General features: G+C 36.1%; 2 protein-coding genes across 6 annotated transcripts; one reads left to right on the top strand and one right to left on the bottom strand.

The window, feature by feature from the left end:
- Positions 1 to 9,618: 9,618 nt before the first annotated feature.
- Positions 9,619 to 17,344, bottom strand: LOC132175143 (polyadenylate-binding protein-interacting protein 9). 5 transcript variants are annotated; one of them, XM_059586982.2, is made up of 10 exons: positions 16,656 to 17,341; positions 15,609 to 15,719; positions 15,395 to 15,439; positions 12,080 to 12,152; positions 11,856 to 11,968; positions 11,542 to 11,601; positions 11,266 to 11,316; positions 11,115 to 11,183; positions 9,997 to 10,058; positions 9,619 to 9,915 (listed from the first exon to the last, which is right to left on the bottom strand). In XM_059586982.2, the coding sequence occupies exons 1-10, from the start codon at positions 16,917 to 16,919 to the stop codon at positions 9,858 to 9,860; spliced, it is 906 nt and encodes a 301-aa protein (XP_059442965.1). In that variant the 5' UTR covers positions 16,920 to 17,341; the 3' UTR covers positions 9,619 to 9,857. The 5 variants fall into 5 exon arrangements, with proteins under 5 accessions (XP_059442965.1, XP_059442967.1, XP_059442968.1 ...); XM_059586985.2 differs by lacking the exon at positions 9,619 to 9,915 and having other exon boundaries at positions 11,271 to 11,316; positions 16,656 to 17,344; XM_059586983.2 differs by lacking the exon at positions 9,619 to 9,915 and having other exon boundaries at positions 10,017 to 10,107; positions 16,656 to 17,344.
- Positions 17,345 to 25,278: 7,934 nt separating this feature from the next.
- LOC148586899 (uncharacterized) lies at positions 25,279 to 27,133 on the top strand. Its single transcript, XM_088514384.1, has 3 exons — positions 25,279 to 25,804; positions 26,430 to 26,585; positions 26,691 to 27,133. Exons 1-3 carry the CDS (start codon positions 25,279 to 25,281, stop codon positions 27,131 to 27,133), a joined length of 1,125 nt encoding a protein of 374 aa, XP_088370510.1.
- Positions 27,134 to 27,351: the final 218 nt, after the last annotated feature.

Below are 27,351 nucleotides of genomic sequence, written 5' to 3'. Positions count from 1 at the left end.
ATAGATACCCCTCGATTCAGACTGTATGTGGAATGACTCGACTTGGGTGTCGAGGTTGACGAGGACTGGTACAGTGTAGAAAACATTGAGTATGGTGTCTTTCATGTCCTTACATTGAGGTTCAAGGATTTTATTCACATGGTTAATTTGTCTTGGACTGTATGTCTATCCGTTACGATTATGGGTAACCGTTACATTTGGATTATCTAAGAATTGTCGATTAAGATAAGTTTGCTTCCGGCTAGGAAGTATAGCATCATGTCTAGGATACCCACTAGCTCGACTCCATGTGAAACCACTCGTTTTGGTCGTCAAGTTTGACGATGGTCGATATAGTGTGGGTAACATTGACTACAACACTCTTGTTTACTTACAAATGGATTTGGTGCAACTTTTGAGGATGCCGATGCGGATCACTTTATATTGGACAAAGGAGCTCAATGCCAGAAGAACATATGGGATAAGATTTTTTTCCCAAGGATGGGTTGAGCACAAACCTTGTAAAACTACAAACGTTAAGGTGATGCTACTACTTCTTCTCATGTTTTGGGGCTACGAATTTTGAGAACAAAATTTTTATGAGGGTAAAATGTAGTGACCCAAATAATTAACTAAGTTTAGGTAGCTTAGTTAGAAGGTTAATTTGAGTTTTGGGTCACTAGGGACAGCTGGAAGGGCATTTTTGGACTTGGACTTTTGGACCAGACGTACGCTAGGGTTACTAGATGTATGCTCTTGTCTATAGTAGAGGACGTATGCATGGGGACCACCGGATGTATGCTGACAATAGTACGCCATACTCTGCAAATAGTACATGGACGTACGCTAGGGACCACACGGACGTACACTACTTTTGAAATACCCCTTGGATAATACCTGGACGTACGCTACAACCTTTGGACCGCTGTGTAAATAGTACCTGGACGTACGCCCCAATAGTACCTGGACGTCTGCTACTTTTCAGAGAAGTTGGTAGCACCTTCTCCTATAAATACCTCCTACCCCTTTACTCTCACACACCCAATTATTCCCCCAGGCTCCCAGAACTCTGTGAGAGTGTGTTTTGTGGAGAAGAGAGGAGATTCTTGAAGTTTCACTTCAAGGACGTAATATCCTTAAGCCTAGCTCGTTTCTTAGCTATTATGCTATTTAATTGCTAGCTCAGTTATTGGTTTTGAATTTTTAGCTAGGTTATGCTTTAATCTTGGCGGTTTAGTAGTTTATCTTGATTTAGCATGTTTTGTATTGTGTGGAGACATTATTTTGAGATAGGTAGTCTTAGAAATCATTTTGGTAGCTTTAGAACCAGTTTGGGAGGATAGGAGGACGATTGAACCAAATGAGGTTCTACCTAAACCTTATGGGCGGACACTAGGCCACGAGCTTGGACGTACGGTCAGAAGCATTCAAGGGAACGTCACTTTGGCCAGTCGTCCAATAGCATCTATTTTCTTGTTCTAGGTTTGTTTTAGTTGGATTTAGAACTAATGATAGATCATTTCTCAGTATTCGAGGGTATAGAGCCTCAAGGGAATTTTATGGAGGAGCCTTACGACCCGGGTGAGTACAAACTCACATGGATGCTTGTTGTTACTTTTTCCGCATTGCACGTCTATTTTATATATATATCAAACATGCATATTTTGCAACTCTCATGAAATACATTTTGGAACTACTGTGAACTCTCTTTTGTGAAACGTGTGTTGATTAATAAGATAACAACGAGACTTGTAAAACTATGCATGTAAAAGACTAATAAGATTAATTGCATCGTATGACATGGTACATCGGTACATGCGGGATAACGGTCATGGGCTTACTATACAGGTTAACTTTATGGTCAAATATGTGTATGTGTAGGCTTTGGATCCAATGATGTTGTGACCAAGGCGAAGCCATTCCCTAATGGATGGTCACTATAGGACGAACATCATTAGTGGTGTAGGCCACCCTAGGTCGGACTCGTTCGTGCCACTAATGTTATGTACGGTAGCGTACAATATCCGGGCACCGGTCTTGTATTACAGGTCCCTCGGGACAGCGCCAACCCTACTGAGAAAATGTAATATCTTGGTTAGACCATACGGTTGAACTATTATTATTACTCATGATTATAAGCATATATTATTTCTATATCACATCCATGATAAATTGTCATTATGTTCCATGTGTTTTATAAACAACTGAGTTCACCATTTAATGATGGGTACGTCATGTGCATTTATACTCACTAAGTCGTCAGATTTACCCTTGTATTATTTTCCATTTTTCTCCATATGTACAACTATGCAGTTATAGATAGTTTAGCAAAGATGGATATCATGAAGCTTTCGGCTATTATGGAGGATTGGACCTTGGAGATGCTTGAAGACTTATTGCAAGCTTAGGCGGGTACTCATGATAACTAGTACTTATGGGTTATGTTGTAGACTTAAAGCTTTTATGCATGCTTGCATATTGAGGTATAGCATGAATCTCTTGTAAAGATGATGACTTGTATAGTGTGATTTCAGCTATTTTAATGTTCCTTGGTAGACGCTCTGGTTGTTATGACTAATGTTTATAGAATCTTTTTGTTTCCGCTATTTAGTATCCTCTGTTTTCGAGGAGTAGAGGTTCCTGAGTCTTGTTCGGAGTTGAATAAGGCCGAGAGACGAACTGTGGAATTAATTACCAGTTAATTAATATCTGGGGCGTTACAATATGGAACATGTTAGAAGCAGTGACATGATCCGGCGAATAAAAACTGATTTTGATGTTTATTGTGAAGAAGATGTCTACATTTGTAATAAAAATGAGAATGGAGAAGATATTAAAACAGATTTTGAGGCTTTGGCATGGTGGAAATTCAATGCCTTGAAGTACCGCATCTTGTCTAAGACAGTGTAAGATATTTTAGTTGTTCCCATCAATACAGTTGCTTCATAATCTCCATTCAATACTGGTGGTAGAGTTATTGAACCCCATAGAGCATCATTATCAACTGAAACTATAGAGATGTTCTTATGTGGTTCAGATTGGGTGAGAGAGCACTTTATGGCATCAAGAAAAAAACAATCATAAATTCATGAATTTAGTGATTCACTAACTCTTATTTTGGTATAAATTCACCTTATTAACTTTGTGTTTGTTTTTGTAGAAAATGGTTGAAGTGGACTTGCCTACATTGCCGTGAACTAATTCAGTCTCCTTTTTCTTTTTTTCTTTTTTTTTTCTTTTATATTAAGTATGCAATTTGAATGTCACATTGTATTTTGAAGTGATGTATTATACTTTTGTTGGAAAGTTGGACAACCTGTTTTAAGCTAGTAAATTAATGCATAGAGACTTGGAGTTGAGGTAATATACTTTGTTCCATTTTTCTTTTATAGTTTTCATAAAATTTGTGGTTATTTGAATGTCACATTGTATTTTGAAGTGATGTATTATACTTTTGTTGACATTATAATTCATTATAATTACAGTTTACTCCTTCAAAGTTGACAGCGTTTTTCAATTCGAACACTAAAGTTTCAATTTTTGCAATCCACCCCCAACAAGTTTCAATTTTTTTCAATTCAACCAATATTATTTCAAAATTCCCATATTGCCCCTATTTTTTATTTTTTATGTTAAAAAAAAAAAAAACAAATTTGGTGGGTCCAAAAATGGCCAGATAGCCAAAGGGGTGGCTACGGCCACCTCGAATTTTTAAAAAAAAAATTAAAAAATAAAAATCATGGGCAATGTGGGAAGTTTTGGATACAATTGGTCAAATTGCAAAAAATTTGAACTTTAGGGAGGTGGATTGCAAAAATTAAAACTTTGGTGTTCGAATTGAAAAATGCTGTCAACTTTGATAGGGTAAACTGTAATTTTCCCTTAACTAATTAACTCTTATTTTGGTATAAATTCACCTTATTAACTTTGTGTTTGTTTTTGTAGAAAATGGTTTATGTGGACTTGCCTACATTGTCGTGAATGTGATTTAGTCAGAGATGCATTGTACTTTGAACTGATCTAGTCTCATTTTTTTTTATTAAGCATGTAATTTCAATGTCATATTGAAACAGATTTTGAGGTTTTGGCATGGTGAAAATTCAATGCCTTGTAGTACCACATCTTGTCTAAGATGATGCGAGATATTTTAGTTGTTCCCATCTGTACAGTTGCTTCATAATCTTCTTTCAGTGCTGGTGGTAGAGTTGTTGAACCCCATAGATCATCATTATCAACGGAAACTGTTGAGATGATCTTATGTGATTCAGATTGGGTGAGAACATTTCATGGCATCAAGAAAAAAACAATCATAAATTCATGAATTTAGTGATTCACTAACTCATGTTTTGGTATAAATTCACCTTATTAACTTTGTGTTTGTTTTTGTAGAAAATGGTTGAAGTGGACTTGCCTACATTGTCGTGAACTCATTCAGTCTCCTTTTTCTTTTTTCTTTTTTTTTTTTTTTTTTTTTCTTTTTTCTTTTCTTTTATATTAAGTGTGCAATTTGAATGTCACATTGTATTTTGAAGTGATGTATTATACTTTTGTTGGAAAGTTGGACAACCTGTTTTAAGCTAGTAAATTAATGCATAGAAACTTGGAGTTGAGGTAATATACTTTGTTCCATTTTTCTTTTATAGTTTTCATAAAATTTATGGTTATTTGAACTTCCGTTGACTTGTTTATCAAAGGTCAAAGAACTTTGAGTCATTGACTAACGAAACGTAAGGGAGTAAAATTATCTAACTTTTTTTGTTTTGTTTTTGTGTATGCAGTACATATCCCTTGAGTAAGAAAGAACTTTCATTAAAAGCTTCCACTTTTTCACACTTGCTAGATTGATATTTTTAAGTAACTATAGTCTTAAGCTCTTCAGTCGTGCATAATCAAGCTCCTGCTATTGCTTGCCTACCATTGCCTAATTTGTGAAACTTATTCATTTTTCTAGATTTCATATTGCCTGAATATCTCTACTTTTTAACATTAAAGTGTTTATTGGTATAATCTTTAGGTCTTTATGATGCTGCTCAGGGGTGCAAAGGCGGGCGGTTTTTAACCGCCCGCTAACCGCTAACCGTTAACCGCTCTAACCGCTTAACCGTATTAACCGCTAACCGTTTAACCGCTATAACCGCCTAGCAGTTAGCGGTTAGCGGTTATTGGGTTTACTAACCGTAACCGCTAACCGCTAACCGCCTTTTTATATAATATATTTTTATAATTATGATTATAAAAATATTTATACATATAACTTGATCATTAAATCACAATTTTTTTTTTAAATAATTAAATCACAATTTGAGTATTAATATATTATCACTATAATTTATATGATTATATCACATGAGATTGATCATTAAATCATTTGATTATATAATAACAAATTATACATATGTAATATGACATAACTCATAAGTATACCAATTCATACTAATACAACAATTAAATATCTAGAGACTTATTTCCAATGTATGTTATAAACTTATAAGTCTATGTAAGTCTACATATGCATATGAATAATATAAATGTATAATATCAATACTTAACCATATGATTCAATGACAATTCAAATACTTTATTCAACACTTCAAGTGAATCATATTATTAATGTACAATGATGATATGATTCGTATAATATCAAATTAAGTAATTGACATTAGATTAAACAATGATCAATGTGTTACTTATAAACACAATTTAAGTATTAATGTATTATCATTATAATTTTAGTAATTTATATATTATAACTGTAATTGATATGATTATATCACATGATGACTTGATCATTAAATTATATGATTATATAATAATAAATAATGCATATATAATATAACATAACTCATAAGTCATAAGTCTACAAGTTAATCATATGATTCATGTACAATGATAATCACAATTGATTCAATTGAATTAAACAATATATTATTTATTCATAGATGTGACTCAACCTTCAAGTTCAAGTGCTGGTTCATCTTTTGCCTAGAGGTTTGTTAGTAACGAAGGTTATTATTTTTTGAATTGTCATAGTATTTTAATTACAATACAATTCTATTAAGCACGTTTTGATATGTGTACATGCTTGTGCCTTAATATTATTATGTTTAATATTATAACTTTTTTTCTTTTGATGTCCACAGGATTTGCTAGAGGATTAAATGAGAGGATTGATGAAGTTTTAATGTTTTATTTGTATCATTTAATGTTTTATTTGAACTTATTTTATATGCTTTGTGTTGAACTTTTTTTATATTTTTTTTTATATGTTGTGACAGTTGTCTGAATTCTGAACATTTTTTGTTTGTTGTGTTGAATTTTTATTTTTATTTTTTAAAAAAGTTAACCGGTTATGATTTAATATTTAAGAAATTTTTTTTAAAGTACAAGTAAATGTAAATTTTGGGTCAAATATTTTTGATTTTTCAATATGAGCACTTTTTATAGCAATTGGGGCCAAGAAGATATTAAAAATACAAGAAAAAAATGAGGGTAAAAAAAAGCCCAAAAAAATAAGCCCAAAAAGCCCTAAAGAAAGCCCAAAAAAAAAGCTCAATTTTAAAAAAGCGGTTAGCGGGCGGTTATTTATTTCGCTAACCGCTAACCGTTAACCGCTAGGCGGTTAGCGGTTGCGGTTAGTGAAATTTACTAACCGCTAGGGCGGTTACGGTTAGCGATTATTGCCACTAACCGCTAACCGTAACCGCCTTTGCACCCCTAATGCTGCTCTACTCCCAGAAACTGATTTATGATACCCTCTTGTTCATTTTGTAATTCCATGTCTATCTGTTTATGGTTTATGATACACTGATACTGTGATATATACTTGTGACATTTTGAGATTCAATATCTGTTACTGTCTATTTGTTGTTGACTCTACTGTTCTTGAACTTCTTCTTGATGAGATTATTCTTTCCTTTTAATTGGAGAAGTTTCAATTGTTTAGAATGTACTTTTGATCATTTGAGTATTTATTAAGATTTGTGAAACTGTCAACTACTGCTAGTCTACTACTATTACCTTATTTGTTAAACCCACTTGTTAGTTGTTGAGATTACATGTTTGTTTGTGGTTGACCCTACTGTTCTTGTTGATAGGTAGTTTATATTTAGTAGTTTCTTTTCTTTTAATTGGAGAAGTTTTGGCTGATTCTATTAATTTTTGAGTTTTGAACATTTGAGTACATATCTTCCCTGTTAGCTCTTAATCTTATGATTTGATTCCAATAATTTGTTACTCTCTTAGGCTTATGATTTAGTGGTTCTGCCCAAGCATATGCAAAATCCAGTTTTTTTTTTTTTTTTTTTTTGAAAGAAAGAAAGACCATCTATTACTAACAAAGTAACATATGTTGTGATTATAATTTGACGTACATCACATTTTACTGCTGGTTTTACTTTAGTATACATTTTGGTCTTTGTTATGTGTGTGTTTAGCTATATGAATTGCCTCAAGCCTCAAATTATGTTCATTCTGTCCTCCCTTGTTTTTACATATCTAATTTTTGAATAATTATTAAAAGGTACATGCCAAATCGCTAATGACTAAATCTTAAGTGATAAAGCTCCATTGACATCTTGCAAGGGAGTTAAAAACATCTAACACATTTTTTTCATTGAATGCAGTGTGGGCATGTGGCAACTGGCAACCCAAATTGATTTATGTAGACACTTTATAGTTACAATGTTGTAATTTGAGTTGTATTTTGGTCATTTATATAATCTTGATCTCTTTGTTCATTTGCATTTATGTTCTTTGTAATTTATTTATTTATTTTCATTTTAAAGTTGCTCGTAATTGTAAATGCCTCATGTCCCTGATATAATTTTTTCCTTACAATCAATTTTAGGTTTTTTTGCAATTGTTTTGAATCAACTATCAATTCAAGTTACCTAATTCCTTAATCACACTAAACGAGCCTTAAATCAAACCGAGTTACCTATTTAAGACTCGCAAGGCTTCTTAACAGAGCTCGAACTCGAACTCGAAATCAACTGTTTGAAAACCTTATGTATAACTCGAGCTTGAGCCGAATCAAGCCACTCGAGTACTCGGCTTGGCTCGAAATTGCCCTTGTAGCGATCCCGAGCTACTATACCTTCCCAACGAGCCGAGTTCGAGTAGGGGTTTTCCAACTCGACTTGAGCTCTAGACTGGCTTGTTTATATGCCCTCTAAACGAGCAAACCCAGGATTGCCAAAACTGAACTCTGCTTGTTTACAGCCCTAACTGTAGAACACCTTTTTCTTGACTATCATTATTCCAGAATTTTTTTTGGCACAAATCTCTTCAGCCTCTACTCTTTATCTTTTTTCGTTGGTTCTAATATTAAGGATTGGATTAGAATGATTTTATTTCTTAATAATTTGTTTAATCTTAATCCATAGAATTCTCACTCCTTTTTGTTGTTCATAGCCATTGCCCTAGATATGGTTTGGACTCAAAGAAATAGCGTTTAACATGGAGAGTCCCCTCAATTTATCCAATTGAAAAAACAAGTATAGAAACTTAAACCATAAAGAGCATCTAGTGGTCCCAAAGGAGAAAGTCTTGAATTATGCCTAAGTGGGTGAAGTTAGGGCTAGATTCTTCGGTGGGTGAAGTCAGGGCTGCTTTACTTGCCATCAAAGTTGTTCCGGGAGAAGGCCTTCATAACATCATAGTTGAAAGTGACTCCAAGTGCTCATTTATGCTTTTTATTAAGGGAAAAATATATAAAAAAAAAAAAAAAAAAAAAAAAGCCCCCCAAACTACTAACCGTTTTCGATTTAGACCCTTAATGTTTCAAAAGTGATAAAATATCCCCCAAACTATCAAACTATTACATTTTGGCCACTCCGTTAGTTAAAACCGTCAGTTTGGACGAAAACTGCAAAACGACGTCTTTTTGTTGAAGGTTACTTTATCACTTTCTGAACATTATGGAGCTAAAATGAAAAAAGCTGGTAATTTGGAGAGCTTTTTTATATTTTTCCCAATTTTTTTTTTTTTTTTTTTTTTTTTTCATAAAAAGGCATTGTAATAACTTACCCATAATAAAACGACGACATTTTGCAGTTTCTGTCCAAACTAACGATTTTGACTAACGGAGTGACAAAAATGCAATAGTTTAGTAGTTTAGGAGGCTACTTTATCACTTTTGGAACATTAGGGGGACTAAATCAAAAACTGCTAGTAGTTTGGAAGGCTTTTTTATATTTTTCCCTTTTATTAATCAAGATTGTCCATTGGATTGGCAACTAAGCTCGTCATCTTTTGAATTTTCATTTCGGATTGGTCATTCCAAAAAGTTCATCGCCGTCACACTAATAGCCTGTGCCGGTATGCATAAACTCGCTAGATGGCCACCTCTACTAATCAAAGTGAAAGCATTTCCATTAATGCCTTCTGTGATAATTGTACCCATTAGTGATATCAACCCTCCTATATAGTTGCTCCCCCTTCTGTTTTCTTGCCTGAGTGGCTCACAAAAAAGAACCCTTCTTCAACACTGCTGTTAAGGGCCTTCTGCATTTCTTTGGCTTCACACCTAAACAGAATACATGCTTGAATCCTTCCTCTCTAGTAACTCCCAATATATTACTACCCTGATCAATTTATCAACATGAAGTGCCTACTAAACCAAACAAAGGGGATGGAACAAGGTGAAATTCTCAAAGATCGAGACCTGGTCTTGTAAAAACTTCAATTGAAGCAAGGTCACGATATGCTGAGTCACAAAAAAAAAAAAATAAAAAAAAAAAATATAACTCTTGCAACGAAAAGGAGGGAAATACTGAATCAAAATGAAGTTTCACCACCCCTTCGATACATTAAAGTTTCTCTCAACTGGAAAGTTGACCAAATTCCATCCATGAGTCTAGGAGGGACTATGAGATTAGTTAGTGCAATGTCGGGCGAATAACTCGCGGTCTCACGGGTGTCTTCGAAGGACTTACCCTACAAAATCAACATGATTCAAATATAATGACTTACAACTTAGTTGAGTACTTAAAGGAGAATCCAGTTTGGGGAGCACACCTGATGGGTTGTGTTCCTAAGACCATCCCACTGCAACTCAAAGCGGCAATGGCACTTTCTGCCTGCTCAGGAAAACAAAATAACGTGACAGCATTAGGCAAGAGCCCCTTTCTGCAAGCAAAGGTAAGAGGAATTGGGAGCAATATGGTATAAATACTTGGATGAATCTTTACTCATATCTACATCTATTATGCATAAACCATGGACACAAATTCAAGCATATGCATGTGTCTGACGTAATGTGGAATTGATGGTTCAATGAGATAGTAAGTAAACAATATGAGACTTAGCACCCATGAATATCTTTTATAAACCACCAACCCTATATAGGCTACTCATCTTCTCAATATGGGACCGAGGCGTAACAAACTCCCTCCCTTAAATCTTTAACGTCCTCTTTAGGGTCACTTTATGTGGTACAAAGGTTGATCCAATAGCCACATTAGTCAAGTTGTATGGGAGTGGGTTGGGAGTTGATTATATAACATTACTCTTTATATATACCTCAAGATACAGCTGACATGTTTTCGTTTTGGCGAAGGATCAATTTTATTTCTGAGAAAAAGATAGAACAGTATATGCAATTGAGTCAAACAGATACATACCATTTATAAAGAGCTACTTCGGAAGAAGCACCCAGTTACTCAGAAAAACTAGAGCTGATTGCCCATTTATTACAGAGAAAACGAGAGGAACAATATATGCAATTATATCAAACAGACAACCCATTTTTTAAGAGCTACTTCCAGGGAACCACCCAGTTCCTCAAAAATGCTAGAGCTCATTCCCCATCTGATATAATGAACATAAGCTCCATGCTGAAAATATTTTCAACATCTGAACTTTACAGCCAGGCAGCACCTCACCCTTAGAGAAAGAGGAAGTTTATTCAAGTTTTAAACAGTTGGAGGAAAGGGCTTTTAGTGTGAGGGAGCGCTGTAGCGCCTCTGTAGCCTACTATTGACATATCCAACAATACTAGTACAAAATAGGATGCGTAAGCATTGTAAATATATCCAAACTGAATAAAATACGAAGTGTAAGCATTGTAAATATATCCAAACTGAATTTTTCCCAGAAAACATAAATAACTTCCAAGGCTGTAAATGAAAACTTACAATTGCAAATTCAACAAAAGCTATGCGAGTTGAATGCACATGATCACCCAAAAGCCTCAAGCGAGTAACCTGTAAATTTAAAACAATGCCAACTATCATAAAACTTAATACATCTGATCAAAACACAATCATGTTTAAGTACTGTCCCAACCTCACCACCACAAGCTGATTCAAAGAAGTTCTTCACTTCAGCTTGAGAAACCTGCATTTACAAACAAACATTTTATGGGGGACAAAGCCAAAAAAAAAGGCAGAAAAATTAAAAAGACTACTCATGAAGTAACTCAACTACAATAATTAGATATGCATGCACAAAGTCATAATGACAAATCTATTGGGCATCATCCAGAACACTAAGATGCAACTAGGAAAAGTATCATCAGAATATTTGGAAGCTAATACTTCCAAATAAAACCAAGGGAAATACCTTCTTATCAATATTTGTACAATAGACTGTCCTGGCACACATTTCCCGTTCATCCTCTGACTGCAGTTAAATTACAATCATCAAAAACTAATACAGCAAAAATATTTATAAGAAATTTTGATAAGTAAAATCTTTATAAGAAATTAACAATACTTCTTTATCTTTTGAGTTGTTTTGACAGAGCGGTCAATCAAGACCATTAGTCCGGGTAAGAGTTATGAACTTCATAACTAGTCAATTCACGACACAAATGCTGTGCTGGCATTTTGTAGAAATTAACACAACTAAAAAGGGCAAGAGTTATTGATTCATACCCTAGGAAGGAATGTAGGATTCACTGGAAGAATGGCAGTTTTTGAAGGTAAGACCCTAACTGGATAGTACCCAAGCATTGTCCCACCAAGATTTAGAGCTGCTCTTGCACCATCTATTAGCACAAGATCCATGTAACATGTAAGATATGGTTACCATTTATATTTTTAGGAAGGGGGGGAAGAGAGCCAGTTGGAAGACTTGCAGGCTCAAACAATCAACTTACGCTCATCAGAAAACTCCACAAATGCAAAACGAAGAACTGAGTGTGGATCACCACAAATTCGGCAATCGTTAACCTTCAAAAGTAAAATGACAATAGAACTTCAGATCTCATCCACCACATTAACTATATAGTACAAAGCAATGGCAATTATCAAAAAGCCTAGTTCCCTCAAAAATACAAACCATATCAGTAGAGAAAGATATTATCAATATTCGAAAAGGCAAAGGCATAAAGCTAAGCATTTTACTCCTCATGGAGCAGGGCAGATACAAAATTGTTCAGGCGGAGGAAAGTTGAGAGGAATTATTAGAAACTTTAAAATCAAAACCTTTTCGAAAGTGTAGGAGTACAGAAGAAGAATTAGATAAAGAAATATTGTAAACATTTCATCAAATATTAAATAATGTCCTTTTATATAAAACGCGAAAAAGTCAATTTTTTAAACAATGGCAAATGCTTTAAGAAGAACAAAATACAGGAACAGATTCAGTCAAAGCTATTGCAAAACACAACCCAAGTGATAACCTAACATTATCAGACACTTGGAACATATAAAAGAACATTCACGGGAGATTAATGAATAATGAGTTGAAGTGCAGATTGGAAAATGAGAAGATTTTCGACCAAGCTAAATTAAACTGTAGGAAAATTTTAAAGAGCATATCTAGAAATTGCAGAAAAGAGAAGTTTAGAAATTGCAGTAAAGAGAGAGTAACGGTTGTTTTTTCTTTTTTCTTATTCATATGTTACCAGGTTGATTTTGACCCTACAACTACACCCTCCTTCCTGTACTTATAAGAAGAGGAGGCGACATTTTAGATATGGCTCTTTGGCAAGGGAAAGGTGGTTGTTCAGGAGTTATGGGTAATTTTGAGCACCCTTCATCTTGCTGATTTGAGGCAGTATTTTCAAACTCAATCAAGGTGAAGAAAAATGGCCTTAAACTTCCCTTAGAAAGTAGATCAAGACTTAAAAAATTATAATATGTGGAAAGGTCTGGATACACCCAACTTCTCTAAAAAATACCAATAACTAGTTCTAGTGGATATCTAATGCATGTAAAATAAAACAGAAAGTATTAACTACTGAATAAACACAAGGCAACATAACCCAACTATTGTTAGCATGCACAGTAACCACCTATCTCGAAGAACCAACAAATGATCACAGAACATGGTAAAAAAGTATACCACCCCTGTTAAGAAGCACATACCACAAACCCTTTCAGCCAATAAATAACATAAAATATATCCATAAAAGGCACAGATTTGAACCCTTCTTAAAAACAAGAACTTCAAATAATGTACTTACTGAAACCTCATCATAAGAGAATAAAATTGGCAAAACTTGAAGACACGGGGTAATAGTCAAAGAATCTGTAATTGGTGATGGAGAACTGGAGGTATATACAACAGTAATCAGAAAAGATGAACCTTCTTATAGAATTGCACCTATCAAGGAAATTATATAATAGACAATGACAGAGCAAAAGAGAATATCAGTTTTACAAAAATTGTATATCACACTAAATCTAGCTTGATTTTATTTGAATGTCATTATGTCAATTGACTGGCCAAAATAATTATAGCTCTCCCCACCACAACTAATTCTTTATCTAACTAGTGAAGTCTGATTTGACAGCTATGAAGTACCAAACCCTGAGGACTTTCATAGTTATCACATGTCCTGCACACCCATTGTTCAGAGTTTTTTTTTTTTTGGATAAGTAATGTTGTATATATTAAAAAGCATATAGGGGCACAACACTAGTACACAAGAAGTATACAAGAGAACGCCTAAGTAGAAGAAGAAAAGAGAACAAGGAAATTAGAAAAGCTAATCACTAAATGAGCTAAACAAGCAGTTGTCAAAGTAAAAAGAGAAAAAAAGAAACATGACTTGAGCTCCTCCAAAGTTCTCTCTTGGTCTTCGAATATAGTAATTTTAGAAGTCCCTCTTGTGTCATTCAAAAAATGATGTGACTTTTAAAATCACAATTTAATCAAAATCCAATAATGATAAATCACAAGCTCAATGGTGATTTAAGAGCCACATCATTCTTTGAGGGACACAAGAGTGACTTGTAACATTACTCCTTCGAACATTCTCTCATTTCTTACCTTCCACATGTACCATTTAAGACAAAGGGAGACGATTTTCCACACGACAAAACTCCGAGAATGACCACCCGTCCACCAACATGCAAACAAATCCACCACACTATTAAGCATAACCCCAAACAACCTAAAACGACTGAAAATGGCATACCATTGTTCAGACTTTGAAGTAATGTTAAACCATTACCAGTGTACGTTAGCTATCCATGAGGTAATTTTTTTTTTCTTTTTTTTGATGAATCGTGAGGTAATTATAGTAACACGTGTAATTCCAATTTGTAAATAACTCAAGAATCAGTCATGCTTGGAGAGAACACATCTCCAGCATGCATGAGGCCTCTACACTCAATGTTCTTCACATTCTAGATTTCCAGCAGTCATGACTAGAGTACTTATTCAAGTGACATTTTCAATATCATCTTCAATTGACTTGTTTTCATATATACTTGTTCCATTACATCATTCATGCATTAGAAAACTATATTAAAGGGCATGCCCAAATACACGTATTAGGAGGCAGACACTTTATAATAGTCACCAAACCCTCCTAGATGACATGCAGAAGAATTCAACTCCCAGATACACACCACCAGCAGCTCACACGCCACACCTTAAGAAGAGTGGGAAATAAAAATTAATAATAATAAAAAGAGCCAAACAAGAGAATGAGTTTTGTTTTAGTAAGGAAAAGAAAAGAAAAGTACAAAGAATGGGGGACTACCATTCAACCAGTCTGCTAGAAGTTGCATGCCAAGGTATCATGCCAACCAATGGCTCTCTACTAAAAATGTTATTAATCCTGGAGCTACTGAAGGAGCAAATGCATCTAAGGGTGGGCAGCAATGGCAATGAGAAACATCCATAAAAGCACTCAAGAAAATATTTATAGTTGCTGACTGTATTCCACAATCTTCTTTTTTTGTAAACTGCTCTAAAGATGTAAAAGGATTAAGGGAGATTGCATAGCAACACAGTGACAACTTCCACTTTACACGATATAAGTTTTCTTCAGAACAAAATGAACGATACAAATAAATTAGAATGAACCAGCTGCGTTCAAACTAATGACAGAAAACAATGCTCTAAACAAAGTAAAATATTATCAACGAATTAAAATCAAACACCTAGCTTCAATCGTACTAAAACTACTGAACAGAAGATTGGATCAATCAGTGATGGAGTGAGCATTGAAACTTACTTGGCCACAACTACTAAATAAGGCAGCAAGCCGCTCTTCAGTGACCTAAGTCAGTGAGAGAAATAGATTTATTGAAGTTATTACTCGAAAATCAGAACAAGAGAAAGTCTTTATATTGATACATTTTATTGCTCTAAAATCAGAAGAAAGAAAGACTTTATATTTATACATTTGACCATTAAGATTATTAGAAATTCCCATAATTTTCACTTACATGCTGGTCGATATCAGAAACATAAACTGTTCGTCTAATACTATCCTCCCGCTGAGCTTTGAAAGCTCTCGCATTTGACCTTCTCCTCCCTTGGTTATAGTTGTTTCTTCTCTGGGAATTACAAACTTAAAGCTTCAGCGATATAATGAAGAAATATAACTCATACAAAGAGCGTAAAACTCCAATGCTTATTGCAAGAAACTTTTTCAGAAACTATTTCTCAACATTTTTCTTTTTCTTTCCAACAATGAAGCTTTATCATCATCTAAAGGAAAGGGCAGTTGGGAAAACTACCTTCACTGAAATGTTCCAGCATCTCAATCAGAATTAACAATTAGACTGATAATTGGACAAATATTCAGGATCATACCATGGACTGGTTAAAAATTCAATTGGCATCATGAACACTAGAAAATTACCTAATGCTGTACTCTACTTTACACAAACAATAAAGTTGATAAAAGTAAAAATTAAATTTACAAACGAAAGGGACAGGAAAAAAAAGACTCCAACACAGCCATGACAAAGAAATTAATTTGTGGATGAAAAATAAGAAGAGAGAATTACAGATCAAAAGCCAAAACCCTACTAAATACGAACACAAACAAGAACCAACATAAACTTCAGACTACAAATAGAAATGGAGAATTTCGTTTAACTCAAAAAATTGAACAAAGAGGAATTGGATATCATTCCAATGCTACTGGGATCCCCAATAAATAACAGTATCGATGCTAGAACCTTATCTACTACAGATAATTCTCGTACTCAATTCAAATCACACTAATCTACAGTAAAAATTGGGAAAACAAAAAATCCAAAGAAACCCCTTAATATACCAATTCAGTCACTCAACTGAATTCACATTACACCAATAAATAATAAAATACTAGAGTCAATAAGCAAAAACCAACAAGAACTCATTTTGCTACAATCCAAACAAATGACAAAATTAAGCAAACCCCATAATTCATACCGTAGGATAAAAATTAAAAGCGAAAAGAACGATATAAATACAATGAGAGATCGAGTGAGGATGATCATTACCCTCCGATTGGTCGAAAAATTGTCGTTGCTGGAGGGCTTATTGGCGGTGGGAAAAAAGTTGGGCGACAATTGACCGTTGTTGTGATAGTGATTATTGCTCTGATGATGTGAGTAAGAGGAGGGAAAGAACTCCTTGGCCAAAGGATTCAACTTTTTGAACATATCGACAAGCTTCTGCACATTGAGCTCCGATTCCGATTTGGGTCTCGAATCCATGTTGTTGGCAGCCGCTGCCTCACCGGACACCTCAGCCACCGCAGCCATAGAATCACACACCCCAAAATTTGGAAAAAATAAATAAATAAAAAATAAAAATAAAAATCCGCACAATGAAGTTTACAATTTCAGAGAAAAAATGGTTCCTTTTTTTGGTGTCTTGAATTGCTTTGGAGAGAAATTGAGAGGCTTTAAAAATTGAGGATTTGGGTGTGCGAGAATCTTGTTGGTTTTCGATTTTGTCAACGAGAAACGAATTGGAGGAGTATAAATGCAGAGTAAACAAGGAAAAAAATACTCGGAAAGGAAAGAAATGTAGAGAGAAATATAGGGTTTTGGAGAAACAATCAACAGAAAAGAGGAATTGGGTTTTGCCTGATTCTCTCTCTACTTTTCGTTTTGTTTTTCCAATCAGAGAGAGAGTATTAAAGTGAGTGCAGAGTAGAAGGCGTCAAAAATGGGAAGAGAAGGACAGCTAACGTAAAGATGACTTAAGAAATAGCTTTTGTTACTGTCTCTGTAGCATATGGATACATTTGATATGATTGGCAGTTTGTTGGGATTCCCATTTTCTTTATTTACTTCCTTTTCCTTTTTCTTATTTAATTTTTTTTTATTCTTATTTTACATTATAACGCCGCAGTTTTATTTATTTTTATTCCTTTATTAGTTTTTTTATATATATATATATATATATATTTTGTATTTTGCTTTCTATAGTCCATCTCACATATATGAATATAAAAAAGTATTTCTCTTTTTTATATTTTGGAAAGTTGGTAAGTTCACGTACTCTTCAAACTATCATTTAATTAATAATACTTTTTTAAATTTTTAATTGCCACAATAACCAATCTGTACTACTAAAAATTGTCAATATCCCCATAATGATGAAAATAACTTTAATACAAAAAATAAAAAGCTAAAAATAAAAAAACTTTTTCCAACTTATAGGAGTATTTTTGTATTTTTGACAAAAGTTTATGATTATTTTTGTTTTTTCATTGTCCTCGGAAAAGTCATTGGCAATTTTTTTTGGGACAAAGTTTTCCTTCAAATAGGATTGGAGAAATTTTCTTCAACTTAGTCTATAAAAGTAACATGTGTCACGTTTTTTTAATAACATGTGAGATGCACATAAGTTTTTAATAAAGTTTATTCCAACTTTGTCTATACTATTAATAAAACATGTATTTCTCACATGTTCGAGGAACGCGTGTTATTTTTATAGATTAGATTGAATGAAATTCCTCCAACCCAATTTGAATGAAAACTTTGTTCATTTTTTTGATAATTTGTGAGGACATTATCCTAATTGAAAGTTTAAATGAGACATTGTCAATTGGGTTATAGTTTGAGGAAGAGGTACGTGAACTTTTTTTTTTTTTTTTTCCTTTTTTTTAAAGATAAATACTCTTTGTTAGATCTATTGTAGATCTCTTCGGATACATCTCTTCAAATCTCTTTTTTAAAAAATATTACTCAATATTTTTAAGTACATCTTGCAACATTTTTAATACTAAAAAATTGACACTAATTTTTTTTTTTTTTTTTTTTTAAGAACACTAAAAAAGTTGAATCCTCTTTTTCTAAACAATTGTTAAATTTGTAAGAAGATAATTATAGTGTAGAGTGTACATAAATTAAGATTAGGTGGTTTTTATGGGTTTGGGGTTTGGCGTGTTTGACAAATTAGTTGCCGATTGGTTGACAATTGGTTGCAAAGGTCTATGAAACGTGTTGTCCATGCGTCGTAACTTTGGGGCCACAATTCAATTTTAGTACCACATCTGTCATCTTTATTTATATTTCCCTTTTAATGCTCTTTTTGGCTATCATTTCAATTCTTCCTCACACACACACACACAAATATCTATGTATATATTTCTCATATTTTAACACAAAATTGACATGTAATTAGAGGTTCTTCATACTTAATTGTATTCTAAATAAAATTAATGAAGACAAATTTCTATGAAAATTTAACAAAATTAGCTTTTAAATTTTTAAGAAGTAAAAAATAATCTATGATAATCATGCCAAATTGAAAAGGCCAAAACGATGAAATGACTAGAACTCATTCGAATGGACGGAATTTTAAAAGAAAGATAAAAACAAGATAAAATTAGGTATGTTTGTTAATGATTTTTATTTTTTTTATTTTTTACTTGAAAAAACTTTTGATGTTATGTAGAGTTGAGGAGTGTTATAGGATGACATGGCAGACTCAATCTACCCTATATTTTTTTTTATATAAAAAAAAAAAATTAAAATTGATTTAAGGGTAGATAGAGTATACCACGCCAACTGAGAATGCTACGAGAATATTAAATGTATAACATATCTCTTGAGAAAATGTTTTTATGGGATGCACTTAAGAAAATTGTTTGGCAAACTTTTTGAAGATTGTTTGTGTTTTCAAAGACACAAATAATATCTTTATTTTGAAAAGTGTTTTGTGTTTTGGTTTTTGAAAAATTTTGTGTTCTTAATTATTTCATTAATTATGGATTGCCATGTCACTTTGTAAATGATTTACAGTAAAAATTATAGTATCCTTAAAACTACTATTTTCTTTATGAAAAATGTTTGAAAATATTACAACTTTTACTATAAAGTCTAACAAATTTACGTGACAGTCTATAATTAATAAAATAATTAAGATAAATTAATAAGACATATTTTTTATTAATTGTTTCATCAATTATGCACCACCGAAATATAACACACCACTTCAATGATCCAGTTATATATAACAACACCACAGTTTTTTTCAAAAAAAAAAAAAAAAAGAAATATAACACACCACTCGGTATATCATATGTAATATAATAAGTGTTGAGGTGATAAAAGTTAAACAATTTAAAATTAGGGAAATTTCATAATAGCTTCATTATTCCAATTTACTGCCGTATATTTTAAAGTGGCATTAAAATTTCATGTAAACAGTTTTGCCAAGTGATTTCAACAGTAATTTTTACTTTATTTAAATAATGAGGGAGGAAAGTGGTGTCAAACTTGCAAGGGGAGGTGGCCACCCTCAAAAGTGGGGTGGCACGCATAGCCACATGTCGATGGGGTGCCGTAATACCACGTGGCAAATCTATAAAAGAAAATTTAATAACACATAATAATTGCCCAAATAAAATTATAGATCGTGGAAATTTAGACGAAACAAAAACTATACTCATGTTGTCCCCTCCATTATTAGTCCATCCTCATATTTCGGTTTCTTAGCAAAAGAATGTTGGGATTATACTCTGAATCCTAATGATTATATATATATATATATATATATATATATATATATATATTAACATTCAAATGTCTATAATGAATATAAATGTTATATTCACCGATTAAAATGAATTTAGCATATAATATTTATAATGTCTTTTACATGTTTATTATCATGTTAATCATATTTGTTATGCATGTGAAAGGTCCTACGATTACATTGAATATAGCTATGGGCGTGAGTAACATAGTTATCATATAAGGTCATAATCCATAATCTTTATATCTTCAAAGTATAAAGTTTACAGTTAGTAAATAGAATTGGGCATCCATTTTGAGTAAGACTATTATACATTGAATCTTGGTTATCTACCTTAATCAAGCGAAGCGGTGACTTCGGGATGGATGTGTAGTGTGCTGAGAACCTAAAGCACTAAACATGCCAAGGAGTTGTCTTTTCATAAAGATGTTGTATATTGAGCAAAGACAATAAATCACCTAAAGACTAGGAAAAAGTACACTTTACCCTCCCAAAGTTTGAGCCAATTTTTAATTCGACCTCCAATGTTTCAATTTTTGCAATGCACCCCCAAAGTTTTAAATTTTTTGCAATTCAACCTATCCATCATTCAAAGTCGTTTTGACTGACAGAAAAATAATCACGTGACTCGCACATGATTACTTTTGTAGCTTTCTTCCCCAAAATGCCCCCTACACTCGACCGAACACTTCCGGATAGTTATGCAGAATGATGGGAACATTGTGATGTATCTAGTAGGTTCTCCAATTGCAGTAGACTATGTGTATTGAGCATTGTTGGGCCATGGATCAGTTCTAAAAGCCCAATGGGTTCTAAACCCGATCTTGACTAAAGGGAATACCCGACAAGGCCTCGGACAAGCTTGAGGTCTCGGACAAGCTTTTCCCAAGGAGGACTCGGACATAAATCCGAGACCACTCCTCGGGAGGTATTTGATGTGAAGTCCGAGATGCAACTCGAAAGCAAATAGTTAGATGCCAAGGGTGAAACGGTCATTTTACAATTAAGGATATGCAAAAATTAAAACTAGTCCCAGTCAACATTATCTCACATTCAAAAAAGCTTTCTACAGCATAGAAGGTTATCCACCTATGAACAAATCCCTACACAAGCGGGATAAGCTGTTATTCAAATTTAAAAGGTTGTTTAATTCAAAACAAAACCTTATCATCTTGTCCCAGGATTCCTACCCTTACCAAATAATTGCAAAACAGATATTTAGGGATAGGAATCCCGAGACATGCGGGGAAAAAATTCCACTCCATGCCTATAAATACAGGTCCCAATTTCCATCAAAGGTAAGTGCGATTCTAGCTTTGAAAACTTGGGTTGCTTAAATATTCTTTCCTCAAATTCTAACTTAGGCATCGGAGCTCCCCCGCCGGGACACCACCCGGGGTTCTGATCTTGTTTGTTCTTTTCTGTGTGTAGTTTGCAGCGTTCCTCAAGTTGGCAGCACAACTTCTAGGCGTGCCACGTCACCACCTCGGAAAACTGTGTATCAATAGTTTGGCGCCGTCTGTGGGAATCCTTCTTTTCGTTTGATCAATTCTTATCATTCCGATATGGTGACTACACACTCCCACTCTCAATTGATACCTCAACCTAACATACCTCGCGCGGCTACTGGAGCACCTCCTGACTTAGCGGGGTTCATGAAGCAGATGACCGAATCCATGTAGGCTTTGCAGAAGCATAACGAAGATGTCGCCACTAGGCTCATGGTTTCTAAAGGCCAAAATAGCCGAAGGGATCAAGAGCGAGAAGAAAGGAGGACTAAAAGACACGAAGATAGGCGCGAGAAGGAGAGACACGCTGAAATTCATAGGGGGAAGAGGCCTCGAGGTTATGATCACGAGGATGATGCAAGTTCAGTTCAAGTCAGCCATCACACAACTGTACAGAATGTAGAAGACAGTCAGTGGGTGAATCCCGAGAGGTCTCGTCATACTAGATCTTGACTGGAGCAGTCTCCTCGCCAGGAGGATCGCCGTACTGAAGGGCATAGCGAGAGCAATGTTAATGCTGATTTGCAGGATCTTAAGAAAAAATACGAAGAGGTGGTCCTATTGATAGCCAATGGCAGAGATCAGTCCAATGCAGGGGAGCTCATGGAGAACACAAATCTGCCCTTTACTCCTCGGGTCATGAATTTCTCCCTCCCTAACAAATTCAAGATGCCCTGAGTTAATACCTATGATGGCACTGGGGATCGCACAGACCATATGGAGAGTCTTCATGCCCATTTCATCTTTCATGGTACCCCAGATGAAATTTCATGTAGGTCTTTCTCCTTAACTTTGGCTGGAGTAGCTAAAGATTGGTTCGGAAAACTCCCAGCCAATTCAATAGATGATTCAAAACTCTCGGGCGTCTCTTCCTAAGTTAGTTTTTCGCTACCCGAAAAAGGAAGAAGAATCCAGCTTATTTGCTGTCCTTTGTCTAGGGGAAGGAGGAGTCGTTAAAAGAATTCATGCTCAGATTCAACCAGGAGAAGCTGATAATTGAAAATCCGAATGAGTAGACAGTACTTGATGCTTTGATGCACGGAGTAAGGGCTAAAGGACCATTGATGGCCGAGTTGTCGAAAAGTACTAAGTTAGTGACTCTCAGTCAATTCATGAAGAAGGCTGATGAGTACATTAATCAAGAAGAGACTGTCAAAGCTCTCATGAAATCTCAAAGGGAAGAGCTCGAAGCCAAGGCTAGTACTGTGAAGGAAGCATCCGCTAGTGGTAGAAAGAAAGAAGAGAAGAATGTGAAAAAGTCAAAGAAGGTGGTCTCATCGTACCCGAGGATGGACCCTTGGAAACTGCAAAGCTCGAAGTTCACTCCATTGAATACTAGCATGAATAAGGTATTCATGGAGATAAGGAGGGATCCTGCCTTCAAATGGCCAAGCAAGTTGAAAGGTGACCCTAAGAGGCGTGACCCCCATAAATACTGCGAATATCACCGTGACCACGGTCACTTAACCGAGGAATGCATAACCTTGCTGCAAGAGATTGAGAATCAATTCAGAAATGGAAAGTTGGTGAAATTCCTGGCAGATGAGAGGAATCGAGGAAGAAATGAAGAGCCCCAGTTACTAGAAGGAAACCGAGAAGCTCCCAGAAACCGAGAAGTAAGGCCGAGAGAAGATCGGTATGTTGAACCGTTACACAATCAGCAGGCAAAACGGAGACGAGACCGGGATGCCCATCAGCCTCAGCATCAGGATGTAGTAAGGAAAATCCACACCATTTCGGGAGGACTAGCTAGTGGAGGAATTTCTAGTTCATCTAGAAAAGCTTATGCAAGGAGAACGAAGGTTGATGACGAAGTGTTGTCAATAGGGAGACCTTCAAAAGTAGCGAAGAAGGAAGTGATCGCTATATCCTTCTCTGAAGAGGATGCTAGGGGGGTAATACTCCCTCATGATGATGCCTTAGTAGTTACGCTAACGGTCGCCAACCATAAGATCCACTGAGTCTTGGTGGACAATGGTAGTTCGGCGGATATTTTGTACTGGCTGGTCTTCAAACAGATGGGTGTTGACCGAGACAGGCTACAACCATTTGATTCGCCATTAGTAGGGTTTGCTGGGGAACAAGTCCAGCTGATAGGACTCATCTCCCTCCCAGTTATAGTGGCGACAACTCCTAGGCAGTCTACAACTATGGTGGACTTCTTGGTGATCGACCTACCGTCAGCATACAATGCGATTATTGGTCGACCGTCCCTCAATAAGTTGAAGGCTGTGACCTCAACTTACCATTTGATGATGAAATTTCCTACTGAGGAGGGAGTCAGAGAGGTGAGAGGAGATCAAACTGCTGCAAGGAAGTGTTATAATATTTCCCTTAAGAAAGTAGATCCTGCTCCATTGACGGTCGGCATGGTGGGTGGCTGAAACAAAGACCCCCTGAAAGGGGAACCTGCCGAGCCCTTGGAAGACGTGGACCTGGGAGACGAAAAAATACTGAAGATAGGGTCACAGCTCGCCTCGGGAATCCGAGACGCTCTCGTAGCCTTTCTACAAGAAACCATTGAAGTATTTGCATGGACTCATGAAGATATGCCGGGAATCAGTCCTAGTGACATTCTCCACCAACTCAATGTGGACCCAAGCATAAAGCCAGTGAGGCAAAAAAGAGGAAAGTTTGCCCCCGAGCGGAATATGGCCATCGCTCAGGAAGTAGAGAAGTTGCTCAAGGCTCGGTTTATAAAGGAAGTATATTATCCCGATTGGTTAGCCAACGTGGTGCTGGTTAAAAAATCTAACGGGAAGTGGAGAATGTGCGTGGACTTTACAGACCTCAACAAAGCTTGCCCAAAAGACAGCTTTCCTCTACCCCGCATTGATGCGTTGGTAGATTCAACAGCTGGGTATGGTCTTTTAAGCTTTATGGACTCTTTTTCTGGTTACAACCAGATCTATATACGTCCAGAAGACCAGGAGAAGACTGCGTTTATTACCGACTGAGGCCTGTACTGCTACAAGGTGATGCCTTTTGGTCTGAAAAATGCAGGAGCAACGTATTAGAGGCTGGTGAATAAGATGTTCCGAGACCAGATCGAGCATAATATGAAGGTATATGTTAATGACATGCTGGTTAAAAGTGTGCTACCTGAAGGTCATGTAGACAACCTGCATAAGACATTTAGAACATTGAAAAAATATGGGATGAAGCTGAATCCCGCGAAGTGTACATTTAGAGTGGCCTCGGGAAAGTTTCTCGGCTACATGGTGTCGAACCAAGGAATAGAAGCTAATCCCGAGAAGATCCAAGTAGTCTTGGATATGCAATCACCTAAGAATATGAACGAGCTTCAGCAATTGACGGGTAGGATTGCAGCGTTGAACCGTTTCATCTCTCGGTCGACTGACAAGTGTCTACAATTTTTTAAACTCCTGAGGAACGCTTTTGAGTGGTCTGAAGAGTGTGAGGAGGCCTTTGAGCAATTGAAGAAGTATCTGACGAGCACACCACGTTAAGTAGAACTGTTCCAAGAGAAGCATTGTATCTATACTTAGCTGTCTCCCCAACAGCTGTTAGTGCTACCCTCATCCGAGAAGAAGATGGCATTCAGAAACTGGTTTATTTTATCAGCAGAGCATTAAGGGGGGTAGAAGAGTGGTACCCTCAGATGGAGAAGTTAGCATTTGCGCTGACTATTCCTTCCAAGAAGCTATGCCCGTATTTCCAAGCTCACACTATAAGAGTCTTGACCGAGTATTCATTGAAGAAAGTACTCAGAAAGTTAGATCTGTCTGGCAGATTAGCTAACTGGGCAATCGAACTCGAAGAATTTAATATTGAGTTCCTCCCAAGGAACGCTATCAAGGGGCAGGTATTGGCTGATTTCTTGGTAGAATTCACCAACCTATCTGTCACCTTAGAATGGAAGAAAGATCAAACATGGGTGGTCTACGTAAATGGATCCTCTACGAGGAAAAATGGTGGAGCCGGTGTTGTATTAATCACCCCAGATGGAGAAGAGTTATGTAGCTCCCTGAGGTTGGTTTTTAAGACCACCAACAATGAGGCAGAGTATGAGGCAGTTTTAGCAGGACTCGGTTTAGCTCGTGAAATGGGAGCCAAATTCGTCGAACTACGAAGCAATTCGCAGGTAATCGTCGAACACATCCGAGGACAGTTTGAACCCAGAGGAGGTAAATGAAGCAATACTTGTTAAAAGTACAAGATTTACAGAATGCTTTCAAGAAATTCTGTATCGTGAAGATACCAAGAGAAGAGAGTGAAAGAGCTGACAGGCTAGCCCGGATGGCGTCAGTAGCAGCTAACGAAACTGAAGAACCGTAGGAGCCAATTCAGACTTTAACAAGACCTGCCGTAGCCGAGACAGTCTCGGTCTCGGTTACCAAGACCATACCAGAATGGCAGAGGAGCATAAGGGAATACTTGGAACAGGGAATTCTCCCGTTGGATAAGAAGTCGGCAATGCAAATCAGAACTAGGGCTGCCAGATTTACCATCATTAATGGGATTCTTTACAAACGAGGCTTCATGCTACCACTCCTCAAGTGTATCTCAAGAGAAGAAGGTGATTATGTCCTTCGCGAAATCCACGAAGGAATTTACGGTAGTCACTTGGGAGCAAGAGTATTAGCACATAAGGCGATCAGAGCCGGTTTTTACTTGCCAAACATGAGTCGGGACTCGGTGCAGACAGTCAAAAATTGTGACAAATGCCAATGCTTCGCCAACATTGCAAAACAACCCCCTGAAGATCTAAGTCAATCTCTTTGCCATGACCTTTCTCACAATGGGGGGTAGATATAGTTAGACCACTACCTCGTGGGAAGGGGAATGTGCGGTTCACAGTTGTCGCAGTGGATTACTTCACCAAATGGGCAGAAGTAGAAGCCCTAGTGAACGTAACAGCCAAAAGCATAGAACGTTTCTTGTGGAAGAACGTCGTATGCCGCTATGGTATTCCACATGCGTTTGTGACGGATAATGGGAAGTAATTTGACTGCGAGTCATTTCGAGAATGGTGTGCAAAGCTTCATATAAGAAACTACTACTCATCTCTAGCTCATCCCCAGGCAAATGGGCAAGTAGAAGCTACCAACAAGACAATTTTCAAAGTTCTGAAGAAGAAACTTGGAGATCGAAAGGGTGATTGGGCAGACGATCTTGCAAAAGTCTTGTGGGCATTCCGAACAACGAAAAGAACACCCGCCGAGGAGACCCCGTACGCCTTGGCTTTCGAAACTGAGGCAGTCATACTAGCCAAAGTGGGCTCAGGTAGTTACCAAGTCGAGACCTTTCATCCCGAGACTAATGATGAGGGTCTCAAACTACATTTAGACTTGCTACATGAGAACCGGGACCAGGCCCAAGTAACCATGTCGGCGTACCAAGAGAAAGTGGCTCGGTATTTTAATAAAATGGTCAAGCACAAAAGCTTCAAGATCGGAGACCTGGTGTTGCCAAGACCACCATTACCACCAACGATCCGGCCGAGGGAAAGTTAGCCCCAAACTGGGAAGGACCCTACAAAGTGATTGAGTGCAGAAGGGCAGGAGCTTACTACCTTGAAAACATGGAGGGAAAAGTACTCCCCAGGCCATGGAATGCCGAGCACCTCAAAAAATACTTTATCTATCTTATTTCAGTAAGGTGATTCTTGTTTGATTCTTATTTCCTTGTAATTTTCATTACATTTTATTTGATTAAATAAAAAGAATCTCCC

This window comes from Corylus avellana, chromosome 3 (assembly GCF_965113065.1).
Source record: "Corylus avellana chromosome 3, dhCorAvel1.hap1.2, whole genome shotgun sequence".
NCBI lineage: Eukaryota > Viridiplantae > Streptophyta > Magnoliopsida > Fagales > Betulaceae > Corylus > Corylus avellana.
This window is presented reverse-complemented; position numbering and strand designations above follow the sequence as displayed.